Here is a 13820-nt window from a genome sequence, read left to right on the forward strand (position 1 = left end):
TTAATCCTTTTTTAAAACATTCTGATTGGTTTGTATCATTTAAGTCATGTACTGGTCATGGGGCTTAGAAAAAATTTCTGTTGCCCCAAGGCAATGCTGTGCTGTAGCGTCTGTTAAGACATTGAAGTAGATGGCGAGAGATTGTCAGCAAAAGTTGCCCTTTTATTAACAGTTAAATGGTTGCTGTGTGCCGCAACTACGCCAAAAACAACAACAAAATGGGACTCCAGCTCTGACTCACTCTCTCCCTCCCCCTCGTGTGCACACACAAGTTCAAGTACCAACAATACAGTGGGAAATCACAGAACATCTGCACAGAACCATCTAACTTTAACAGAATCGCTACAATATGAAATTCACTTTGCCAAAAACTGACTGCAGCTTCTACCATGTGACAGAAATGTTCTTTATCACTCAAAATGAATTGATACCAGCAATAATTTTTATAGACAAATACTGGAAATCACTTTTTGGCACAAGACCAGCTATTCAGATGACAAATCGCTCCACTGCCACTGTGTACAGTGTGGCGGCGTGTACATTTTGTGTACATGCAGTACAGTACACATTCACATTAAAATTTAAATGAGTTTATTCCACTCTATAAATTCTAATATAACGGTATATCTGTTAATTACAGGGTGTACCCTGCATCTCGACCTATGAGAGCTGGGATAGGCCCCAGCCCTCCCACAATCCTGAAAAGGATAAGCGGAAGAGAATGGATGGCTGCATTTTTATTAGTGTAACAATAAAATCTTTTAATAGATAGGAAAGAGCATATTTGATACCAAGATTGACAGAATTTTTCAACACCAGGATGTGTTTTTACAGAACCCCGCAAGGAACATGGGAGAAAAAAAAAACAGGAGAAAAAAGAGAGATGTACTTTTGCAAGATCTCTCTCACACACACACACACACACACACACACACACACACACACACACACACACACACACACACACACACACACACACACACACACACACACACTCAGCTTGAACTTTTAATTTATATATGATATTGTTGAATAGGAGTGTGTCCTCCATCACTGTAGTTGTTTATGAGCTGAGTGGCTGAGAGGAGAAGGGGGGGCGGGGCAGCGCTGTGTGTGTTTCTGGTGATCGAGTGAAGCAGTGAGAGTGAGACAGTCAGTCAGGTTCATTCCTTCATGCCTGTACAGTTTTGGTTACGGCCCACAGGAACCGCTGAATTATAAATTAAAGGCGACTTTTCCTGCAATCTCTCGCCGATCCTTTCAACGTCCTGAGGGGCGCTACCGTATCAAGATTAACAAGGAAGTGCACGGCCTAAAATTAAAAAGTTTTGTGAGATCTCACAAAAGTACATCTTTTTTTTCCTCCCATGTCCCCTGTGGGGTTCCATAGTTTTAATACTTCCTATTACATTACAATACCAAAGAACCAGGTGAAATTAAATGTCATGAAAAAAGATTAACATTTTCTTTGTATACCTTTTTATTTCCTGGGGGGGGGGGGGGGGGGGGGGGTTGAAAAAGTGTACCCTTTGTACGCTCTGGAAATGTCGATATTTGTGAATCATCCCTTAACTTGTTTGAGAAATGGCTTCTTTGCCATTACTGCAGGATGGAGTCAAAATGACCCCTCCTGCCTGTTCTAAATGTTAAAGCCAGCATGCCATTGTGACTCAGAACTGCACAAAGTAAAAGTGACTTTCTTTTTTTGTCTTGTGATTATACAGCTTACAGATAGTTTGGGACCAACATAACTATTGTGTCACTCCATACAGTGTCTGCTAGGTGAGGTTTACTAAATGTCTGAGTGATTTTGTGTACAGCCTCAGGCTATCACATTGTGGGTGCTTTCCAACCCAGCTGTTTCAGTTTGACTGAAAAATGATGTGACTGAGATGGATAAGTTGGCATGTTAATAAAAGTAATCTGTGACAGTATATAATAGAAAATATATTTCTAACATGTTTTCTACACTCCTTTTCAATATTTTTTAGTTGTTTAAAGACACTAACTTAAGAATTTTCCCTACCAGCTATTAAACCAGCTTGTCACTAGGGGAAGGATCACATTCATACTTTTCTTCTACAGATTCTCTCCATATTCACTCAAACTTTGTTCCACTTTTGAAAGAAAACTCAGCTGCTAAAAAGCTCACCTGCTCCACATTGTATCCATGTTTCTCTTTGGCGATAGCGATGTATTCATCAACTGTGGAGACACACACACACACACACACACACACACACACACAGTCAAATGGGTCTGATTTGCCGTGTCACAGAACTACAGAAGATGAACTAAATATTCTCAGTCAAATTGATGAGTTAGCATTACGTTTGGAGTCAACGATGGTGTGATAGGGAGACCAAACCAGCATCCCTTCACTGTCTTTTTCTGTGTACTTGGTGGCACCTGGATATAGACAAACATCACAGAAAAAAGTTTATGAAAACAACAGCTTTTATTCAGCTGATGCTAACTTAACACTTTACAAATTACAGATGAGGACAAAATTGATGGTATCCTTTGGTTAAAGAGAGAAAAACCCACAACAGTCACTGAAATAACTTGAAACTGACAAAAGTAATAATGAATAAAAATGTACTGAAAATAACTAAGACACTGAATTTGAATTGTGGTTGGACTGGTTTTTATATAGCGCCTTTTTACTCTACTCACAACAACATAATTTAACAGAATTATTTTAAAAAACAAACTAATGAAACTGGCTTGGACAAAAATGATGGTAGCCTTAACTTAATGTTTTGTTGAAATGTTTTGAGCCAATCATTTCAATCAAGTGATTTCTGTAACTCTCAATGAGATTTCTGTCGATGGGAATTTTGGTCCACTCCCCACGAGCAAACTGTTCGAGCTGCCTCAGGTTTGAAGGGTGCCTTCTCCAGGAGTTGATGGGCCGGTCGCGAACAACCCAGCTCTAAAAGTGAACGATGGGAGCCGGCTCCTGATTGTCAGCCGTTCCAGTTGTTTTTTGGGTTTTTTTTTCATGAAAGCTGCACGTGAAGATGTGTGGCAGCATCTGTGTGTCTACACTGAGCGAGAGGGGAGGGGATATAGACACAGAGAGGGAGAGTTCGCTCGCAGACAGCAAAGAGCTTTACATAGACAGAGGCTACACCCTGATGAAAATGAGTGAGCGAAGCATAGTAAACTCTGGACACATTTTAATGTGACAGTTCAAAGACAGAGTGTAGACTGTGCAAAGTTACAACTTCATATCGAGCAGGCTCCACAAACAACCACAGAGGCATATGCAAACTCTTCATCCATCTGTGCAATTAGAAGAGCAAAGACAAGCAAGACAGCCTGATATTAATGAAGGTGCCAGTGTGTCTACTGCAACTGTTACTGCTGCTACAATGTCTTCACCCAGTACACCACTACAACCACCACTTTTGCAAAAGGCTACAACCCCAGCCAAACAAAAGATAATTGATGAAGAACTGGCTAAAATAACTGCACAAGATTTTCAGCCAGTTCCAGTTGTGGAAGACAAACGATTCAGAAATTATACTCATGCTCTTAATCCAATGTATGCACTTCCAAGCAGGAAAACACTTTCCCAGAAAATTATCCCAGGCCTGTATGGCAGAGAACGTGCTTCATTCCTAAAAAGGGTCAGAAAGGCCACAGTTGTGTGTCTAACAACTGACAATCCATATGCTAAAACGGATTCTGGACATGAAGGATGCAGTCATCTCCACCCAGGCTGTTATCAATGCACCTGTTGATCCTCTGTGCCAAGAGGAATGGGAGGTACTGCAGGAGGCCTGCTATGTTCTGGAGCCCTTTGAGCAGGTCACTGCAGAGACCAGCACAGACAGGTACAGTGTACTGTACTGGGTGGCTGTAGCTCAGTAGGTAGAGCAGGTCACCTACTGATCGGAAGGTCAGCGGTTCGAATCCTGGCTACTCCAGGCTACATGCCAATGTATCCTTGGGCAAGATACTTAACCCCAAGTTGCTCTCCGACCGTTCTGTCGGAGTATGAATGCGTGTGAATGTTAGTTAATTAAAAGCACTTAGCTTCGTAAAAATGGAAGTGCTTGTATGAATGGGAGTGCATGGGTGAATGCAAACAGGTTGTATAAGCGCTTTGAGTGCTCATACTGAGTAGAAAAGCGCTAAATAAGAACTAGTCCATTTACAAATCTTATGTTATTATTATTCAGTTATCATGTGTATTAGCTGTTATTTATTGCATTATTAGTATGAGAAGCAGATTAGACATAATATAATATAATATCCATCCATCTGCTTCCGCTCATCCTGTTCAGGGTCGTGGGGGGGCTGGAGCCTATCCCAGCTGTCATAAGGCGAGAGGCAGGGTACACCCTGAACAGGTCGCCAGCCTGTCGCAGGGCCAACGCAGAGAGACGAACAACCTTTCACACTCACATTCACACCTATGGGCAATTTAGTGTAGCCAATTAACCTAACCTCAGTAAGTGCATGTCTTTGGAATGTGGGAGGAAACCAGAGTACCCGGAGGAAACCCACGCAAGCACGGGGAGAACATGCAAACTCCACACAGAGAGAGGGAGAGGCCTGGGCAGAATCAAACCCAGGCCTTCCAGATGGTATTCTAACTGTGAGGCAGCAGTGCTAACCACTGCGCCACCGTGCTGCCGATATGATATGATATGATATGATATGATATGATATGATATGATATGATATAGTTGAACACTTATTGTTTACTCTTTTTCAGCACCAGACCACAGGGAAAGTGAAGGAGTTAGTGCAGGGGTGGGCAAACTACAGCCTGGGGGCCACACCTGGCCCAGTGGACTTTTTAATCCGGCCACCAAAGATTGGTACAGAATTGCCCAAATCAAATTATATCATAATTATGACTGATGTCGAGGATTCTGAGAATTGCTACAACAAACACCAGACTTCGATGCACTGGCAAAAACAACACTGTTCCCACTAAAACTAAATGGCTGTAATGCCTTTTTTTATGGTTTTTTTTTTGTTTGTTTTTTTTTAGCCTGTCATGTCTGGCAGTTTTCGCACTCAGAATATGATCCGAATACGCTGGTGTACCAAACATATTTGCTTTTCCAAGAATAGCTCTTTAAGTTTTACAATAGGCTACACTTGTTAGCATGTATTTAGTTTGTATTTTGATTTGATTTTATTTATTTATACCAGGCGTGACAGGCAGAAAGAAAAGGGTACAAAAAGGAGTGAGAAAGAAAAACAAAAACAAAACAAAGGTGAGAAAAGAATAATCAAAGAATGATATCCACATATCTACACCTGCACACACATACACATACACCCATACACACACATAATCCTGCTGTTGCTTGCAAGTAATGTGTGTATGTGCCTCTGTCATGGAACGTACTCACCAATGGAGGCAGGAAACTGCAATCATGCCCCTCGTGATCCAGAGGCGAACGGGAAAGGACCCAGGGGACGCGGCCTATCCACGGCCCACCAGGACATCAGAAGACGAGAGGCCACACATCCCGATGGCAACTGCGCACACACCCCAGAGGAGGAAGGAGGGAGACCCCAGACGGACCCCCCCACGGCCAAACGGCAAGAGTCCAGACAGCCAGAGGCAATGAGCAGCCAACCCCCGCCGCGGGCCGGCATCCCCCGCACGAGCCGCGAATGAGGCCCCAGGGCCCCAGGCGCCCGAGAACCGCCCGACACCCAGCAGAGCCCCCCCCACGCCAAAGAGGCCCGAGCCACCCCCAGGCCACAACCGCCAAGGGAGCGGGCCAAGAACCACGCCAAGACATCCAGCCGCGAACCCCGGGACCCACGGGCACCCGACACTCCAGGGGCAGCAGTGGCAACCAGCAGGAAGCAGCAGGAAGCGATAGGGAGTGATAGGGAGGGGTGACTCCCACCCTCCGCAACCATGTCCCACAGGTGCCAAGGCTCAGTGAACCACAGGCCCAGGCCCTGCTGTCCATACACTCACACACATGCACACACACACACACACACACACACACAAACACACACACATGCATTTTATGTTTATGTTTATGTTTGATGTGTATGTATCTGGTGCTGGCCCAGACCATCTGTCAAATTTCAAAAAGTCAATGTGGCCCCAGAGTCAAAAAGTTTGCCCACCCCTGAGTTAGTGGATGCTCTCTGTGCATCCATGGAAAGAAGATTCCACAGAATTATGCAGAATGGCCTTCAATGAAAATAGAGTAGCTGATGAAGCTCTTCAGAGAATAACTGCAGCAGCAGCAAGATCCAGCCAGTCAAGTCCACTGCCAGGGGGCCAAGAGGGAGAAGAAGCAACAGAGCATGAACAAGAGGAACCACAAGCATCTGCTGTTTGGAGGTTCTTTGACAAATGAGCAACTGGTGAAAGTTCAAGGAAGCCATCAGCAGATGTAATGGTGGAAGTGAGATCATATCTCAAAGAGCCCCTTTTACAGAGAACTGCAGACCCACTGAGCTGGTGGGAAACCAAATGTCCAGTCTACTCATGTCGTACACATGTGATGGCACATAGAGTGTATATTGTAGCAACATCTGTCCCCTCAGAGAGAATCTTCTCCAAAACAGGGCAGATCATAACAGGAAGGAGAAACAGGATCGACCCCACAAAGCCGAGACCTTTGGTTTTTCCGAATACCAATCTTCGCTAGACTTGCAAAAACTGTCAATGGGATGCTGCTTTTTCTTTTTGTTTTGCACATTTGAATTTTCATTTTGTTAAGTGTTGTTTTTGTTGTGTTGTTTCACTGTACATGGTTGCAGATTTGGAAATAATATACACAATCAGAGACTGGACCTTTTTGTCTAATTGAGATGGGTCTTTGCTTTTGTTGTATTTTATCATTTATTTTTGTAGCACTCTGTTCTATGTTGAGTATATAAATAAACATTTGATATAATCTATCAAATGTACTAATGTTTTTACATTAGTAATTCATTTTACACATAGTTTTTTAATAACATAAATATACATTACAAAACTGGTCAATTATTAAACCATAGTTAACAGCAGACAAAACATATACTGCACAAAAGCAGAATTGGTACAAAACATGCTAATGAAGTGCCTGAGGGAATAAATACATCTTTAGCTGGCTTTTCTAAAATCCCACAGACTCAGCAAACTTCGAGTGAACAGGCAGTGTGCACCAAAGGTCAGACACCATGGCCTCAAAGGCTCTGTCACCACGCCGGGTGGCTGTAGCTCAGGAGGTAGAGCAAGTCACCTACTGATTGGAAGGTTGGCGGTTCGATGCCTGGCTACTCCAGGCTGCATGCCAATGTAAGTTGCCCTCCGATGCAAGCGTTGGAGCGTGAATGTTAGATAATAAACGTACTTAGCTTAGTTAATCATGGAAGTGCTTGTACGAATGGGGTAAATGTAAACATGTTATATACGTGCTTTAAAAAGTGCTCAGTGCTCAGACAGAGTAGAAAAGTGCTATATAAGAACTAGACCATTTAGTCCATGTGTCCTTAAATAAGTACACAGAACAACCAACAACTTCAGATTGTTTGACCCAAGTAAACAGCAGAAGAATGAACTTGGAAAAGCTCAGCTATAATAGGGAGCCTGACTGTAATGCTCTGTGGGTAAGGGTGAAGATTTTATACTGGGTCTAAAATGCTACAAGGAGGCAGTGGTAGGAAATTAGTAGTTGGGTGATATGGGACTGTTTGTTGACTTAGTAAGCAGCCTTGGAGCAGCATTTTGAATTGCCTAAAGGCGATTCAGAGGAGATTTACTGAATGAAGAAAACATAGAACTACAGAAATTGATACAGGAAGAGATGAAAGCAAGAGCAAGCATCTCTAGCTCCTCTCCAGAAACTACTGATATCAATTTACTGATATTTCTCAGGTGGAAAAAAAAATGGTTTAGAGAGCTGTTTGATGTGGGTGGCTATTAAAGAACATTTAAAAATAACCTCTAGGTTATGTACATTAACTGGAACAGCAGAGGACATGGACCCTAGATAATTCTTGGTTAGTAGAACCACATTTTCTGGGACAGCAGAACCTTTGTCTTATCTGCACTGAGCTGCAGAAATTTTAGATAATAGTAAACCTTATGTGATTTGAATGAGAAAAATAATTGGATGTTTCAATAATCTTCCAATAATCTGTCAGTGAGCTAGCAGACAAAACAAAAACAATAACAGGGGCTTGAAAACCAAGCCCTGTGGGACACCACAGGACAAAATGGAGGAATTGAACCTAAAGCCTCCAAGAGACAGTGAAACGTCTTATGTGTAAGATATAATCTGAAACATTTGAAATGATAGAGCTGCTTAAGAACAAATCCAGTCTTCCCCTAGCTGCTCAGTTAAATTATGATGGAGCATCACATCAGTACACAACCCAATGCACTCATGGTGTCACAGCTGTGCAAATTAAAAATGAAGGTTAACAAAAAAACAACATGACTAAATAACTGCAAACATAATAAAATAACTCATTAAGAGTGACACATGCTTAATATTTTAGCTAACATCCACAGACATGCATAGCTGTTAGGGATTTTACAGTACTCAAAAACTCGAGACTTAATGTAACTATTGTAACAAAATACAATAATTTGTTAACGGGACTTTTATTGCAAAATATTTGGTGGGGTATGCAACAAAAACTGGACAAGGTGTTTTAGCAGTGAGGTCAACATGTGGTGACCTCGCCCCCTGACCAGTATCAGAGACCAGGTCCTGTATTCATGAAACTTCTCCTACTGAATTCTATGAAAATTCTTTGAATTATGACTTTTTCTAAGAATTTCCATTAAAATTAACACTATACCCTGTAATTATAGAAGTTATTAACAAAGTATTCTAGCCCTTAAAAGAGGAAAGCTCACTGGGACAACGCTCTGCCCTTTTTCTTCCCTATAATTAAGGAAATACAGTAAAAGCCATTTTCATAATCTTGTCAATTTATCTTTTAAAACTTTAGAGGACCCAATCATTAAAGCATTAAACTGAATAGACAAAGTGATCTATGTTTTTGGTTCATATTTCATATTTTTCATGTTTTTCGTTCATATTTCCATGTATGTATTTCCATGTATGTGTGTATGTATGTATGCATGTATATTTGGCCATATTTCAATAAACTGTTGCACCTATGTCCCATTTTGGTTGGTCCTCCAGTCTGTATGCCAAAGTATCTTTGGGCAAGACACTGAACCCAGCAGTCACACTGCTCTCTGATCAGAGTGTGAACGGCAGACAGACAGCACTAAGGTGTAGAAAAAAGTGTCTGTGTGAATGGCTGAATGAGGCATGTTGTATAAGCGCTTTGAGTGCTCAAGTAGAGGAGAAGAGTACTATATAAGAACCAGTCCATTTACTATTCAATCAGGGTTTTGAACACAAACAATCTGTAATCATGATGACATTTGAGTGTCATTTTTCCACCTGTCTGATTGTTTATATAAAAAACTGAGAAAATGTCTGTCAGATCAATCAAGGATGACATTAGTAATAGTTAATTATTAACTATTATTATGAAATAGTAGTTGTGTCTTTATTATTGTTATTATTGTAATAATTATGATTAAAAAATGAGTTCTTCTGTGGAGGAAACATAACAGATCATTAAAATACACAATAAAACCAGCTGATGCACGCTCCTTTCATTATCTTAAACACCGTCCAAGTTGTCAGCGAGGTTTGAGTAGCTGTGGTTCACGTTTGTTTCCGCAGTCTTTACTCTGACTTTTTAACACGCTGGTACCACACACTGGCTGAAAATCTGACTCTTAACCAGCACTGCTGTCACAGTTTGAATCCACCAACACACTAAGCAGTGAGCGTAGTTACAGTTGGTGTAACTGTACATATACCGAGGCTACCACGGTTCGTCACTCAGATAAAAAACAAAACCTCACCGGGCTCAAATTCGGGGATAGTGGCCTGGAAGTCTGCTCCAACACGCATCCCCACATCTGGAAAACACAATCAATAAATATGGGAGCAGTTTTATTCAACTATTCACATTCAAAACGTGGATATCGGGAGCGATAAGATGCTGTTCGAGGCTATACTCACCGTGTTCGTCGTCGCTGCCGCTTTCGTCAGAAAAATGCCCGTTAGAGGCATTGGACGGACTTTTGGTGCCATTTGAGCGACCCTTTCCTAAATATTCCGAGCCTTTATCCATCATGCCCGGCATTTCCGCGCTCCGGTTCACCGATTTAGGCTGCTGTGTCAGGATATAAAATGTCAGCAGGAGAGGGACCTTTTTCTTTTGCTGCTGTTCGCTCAGCCGCCGCAGTTCTATCCGTGTCGCTGTATCGCTCTTCTTGTCACTCGCACTGTTTACAACGTTACTTTAGGCTAAAATACGCCATGTTTAAAACCGAGCAGTCTCTTCTTATTTTAATTTAGTCCTCCGAGACAACTGTGTTGCTTTAAGCTGTAGCAGTGTGTGTGCGTGCGTGTGTGTGTGTGTGTTTTTGCACTGGGGGGTGGGGGTGTAAACCACCGGCGGAAGGTCTTTTACGCACCGTCGGGCGGTAGTGCGACTCCTGCTGCCGCGGTGCCTTTAGCATCAGATTCCTCCGCCGAGACAGATTAATAGAATAGAAGCTAAATATTTAAAAAAAAAAAAAAATCAGCATGCAATACCAAAGAAGCACCGATTAAAACAAAGAGAATCCAACATTAGAATATTAGGAAACTTTAAATATTACTGATCAATCAAATTGTAAATGCTATATTTTCAAATTAATAAAATGTAAGGTTTTCATATATGAAATACGTCTCGTTGTTCCATATTGTACATTATAAGTTCTACAAAATAATGATAATTCAGCCTGTAGTTCTTTTTTTCTATATGTTTATCAGTTACCCTTCTGCACGGACTCTGTATGACCAGCAGAGGGGCACACCGCACAACAATGCAGCAGGGAACGACACATGGCATTTACTGAGCTGGATATGTGATATACCAGTTGATTGTACACCGGACGAGAAAAAAAATCTCACAGTGTGCACTTCAGCTTGTCGATCGGTGAAATACCATCGCACCTGACTCAAACAGGCTCTCCTCCATGCAGTCCTCGATTTTAAATTCAGCCTAGAAACAATGTAATGTGTCACGTGAGACGAATATATAGTCAAATATAATTTTCACTAAATGTACAATATTAAAGTGTACTCTGTGTAATTTTTTAGATGTTATTTATAATTTTTTAAGTGTGTCTGTTTTGCCTTCGGGGATATAGGGAAGGTAAGATACATAGTTCTCAGTTTGGTGATTTTTTTAAAATCAAATTTATTTCAAGTTTTTATTTTGACATCCAGGGAATGTTTCTGTAAAATAATTTCTAATAAAAGAGTTGTTGCATTTCATGACTAGAATCAGAGTTCTGTGGATTGACAGCAAGGGCAGTTGTGGTTGTATATTTTGGTGTGTCATTATGTTTTTAATAAGAAACACAAATTCATGGCACAGTGCAAACATAATTGCATGAAGTCTAATATGGAAGGGTTGAAGCTCTGCTTTGTACAAAATTGTTCATCATCTAATAGATTACCATTGTCATCCAGTCAGTTATGGAGCATATATTCTTTTCAAACCAGGCTTTATGGAATAAGGATTTGTAGCAATGCACTACTTATCTATTGTTCAGAGGTGGCAAAAATACAGACATGCTTAAGTAGAAGTACAAATACTTGTGTTAAACAATACTCTGTAAAAGTTGAAGTCCTGGTTGAACTTCTTTACTAAAGTAAAAATTTTTAAAAAAAAGTACAGGCTCTGAAATGTACTCAAAGTAAGAAAGTAAAAGTAGTTCTTTGGAGGACGTTTGTATCAGTTATTTTTGTGTAAATCTAACTGAACCTGTTTATATATTATTGTAATAATATAAAATAATACATGAAAATATAAACAATATTCCAATCTAAATTTTTATCCTAATGAATGCACTCAGTTTGAATCTGTTATGTAGGACATAAACTGTGAAAGGGAATTTAAACACAGCTCTGTTCTCTGTGTCCTCCATAGTAGAGGTAACCTAGTGAACACACTGAACTTACTGAATTAAGGCATCTCCAAGCATCAGTTAGATTCAGTTTGTTACAGAAGTTGTTAAATACAGGATTAGGATGGCTTGAAAAATATATGAGGGATTCTAACAATCTTCTGTTTTCTTTGATGTTATTGTAGCCCTATATATTGATTGAAACAAATTTTAGGTTGTTGGTGGTTATGATAAGAATCACCCAGTGACCGTGCTCATCTACCCTACACTCTGGCCTTCAAAGTTTTTTTTTTTGTTTTTTTTTAAAGCCTGTCATGTTTGGCAGATCTTGCAAACAGAACTGTGATCTGAATGTATTGTTGTGCCAAACATATTTGCTATTTCAAGATGAGCTCTATAGGCTCCTCTTGTTATTGTGTCACCCTTTATTTTATTTGAATTATTTTTAACATGTTATTTGACAAATTGTGTTGAAGCTGACAGGCGTAGAAAAAAGAAAAGAGAAAGAAGAAGAAAAAAAAGAGAAAGGGAAAGAAGAAGTAGAAAAAAGAAAGAAAAAAAGAGAGAAAAATGGGGAGAAAATAGAACAAAGAAACAGGAAGGAGTGCAAGTAGGTAAAAGTTGTATGTGTGTATGTGCTGTGAATTATAATGACTATAGTGCAATTAAAAAGGAGAGGCAAGTGGCTGTGCGGCTCTGCACATGGCCTCTCCACCCTACATTTTTTGAGTGATGTGTATTCTGTGTGTGTGTGTGTGTGTGTGTGGGGGGGGGGGGGGGGGGGGGGGGGGGGGGGGGGACATAGGACCAGGAAGCCAAAAGGCAACCTGGAGGAAGAGAGCCAGCTGTCCACTGGCTCAATAGGCACCCCGACCTCCCACACCCCAGCACAGGGCAGGGGGAGGTGAGCTCGGGGCCGTGGCGACAGCATCCCGGAGCACTGCAGCACCTGAGACTGGCGCCATCGCACCCATCGCAGAGGGCGGGCCGCTCACACTAGACGCCCATTCATTCGACAATAGACACAAATGGACGACAGGACATACTGGCCTGAGTTGGAAATACTGTGCCCTGTCCCTCCCCAACCACCCCACCGCGGCCCCCACCTCCCACCCCACCCCAAGCGGTAAGAACTATGTGTGATGTATTCGACTCCATAACTAATTCACTGACGTCACCTAAGATGCATAGTCTGGGGGAAGTTGGGACACGACAGCTAAACCATGTGGATAGGTCTTCAGATATCCTCTGCCAAAATCTCTGACAGGTACACAAGACCACAGAGCATGTAGATAATTCTCCTCTGAATTGTTTGTACAGTGGGTGCAAATGTTTGAGTGTGTAAGGCCCATGTGGAACATCCTTTGTCCAGTATAGTGTGTTCTATGGAGAATTTTGTATTGTACAAGTTGTACTTGGGGTCTTTTACTCATTTTGAAGATATTTAAACATATTTCTGTCCATAAATTTTGATCCAGGTTGACAGAAAGATCACGCTCCCATTTTGCAATTGGGATGGGAACTGAGTCATCAGTTTTTAGTAATAATTTATATAATTTTGACAACAATTTTGGGGTACAGAGGTTAAGAAATTCTGTTACCCATGCAGGTATTTCTAACTTCAATTGATTGAGGTTAAACCTTTCCTGTAAGATGGACTTAAGTTGTTGATATTCCAGAAATCTACCATTGCCAATTATATATTTTGATATAAGTTTTTGGAATGTAATAAGGTTTCCATCTTGGATAATATGTTCTAATTATTTACACCCTTATCATCATAACAGAAAATTCAGCATTTTCTTTTCTGACAAATATCTGGATTGTTCCAAATGGG

At 41.1% G+C, this 13820-nt stretch overlaps 1 protein-coding gene across 1 annotated transcript in view; it reads right to left on the reverse strand.

Annotated features, from left to right (window-relative positions):
- rcor3 (REST corepressor 3) overlaps positions 1 to 10167 on the reverse strand; it is a 46112-nt gene extending 35945 nt beyond the window's left edge. The window contains exons 1-4 of the mRNA XM_030724645.1: positions 10044 to 10167; positions 9884 to 9940; positions 2332 to 2409; positions 2153 to 2205 (exon numbers count right to left, since the gene is read on the reverse strand). Of these exons, the coding sequence (XP_030580505.1) occupies positions 2153 to 2205; positions 2332 to 2409; positions 9884 to 9940; positions 10044 to 10167 (312 nt within the window). The remainder of the gene's footprint in view (positions 1 to 2152; positions 2206 to 2331; positions 2410 to 9883; positions 9941 to 10043) is intronic.
- Between the last annotated feature and the right edge of the window lie 3653 nt (positions 10168 to 13820).

The sequence above is a fragment of the Archocentrus centrarchus genome, unplaced genomic scaffold (genome assembly GCF_007364275.1).
Source record: "Archocentrus centrarchus isolate MPI-CPG fArcCen1 unplaced genomic scaffold, fArcCen1 scaffold_38_ctg1, whole genome shotgun sequence".
Taxonomy (NCBI): domain Eukaryota; kingdom Metazoa; phylum Chordata; class Actinopteri; order Cichliformes; family Cichlidae; genus Archocentrus; species Archocentrus centrarchus.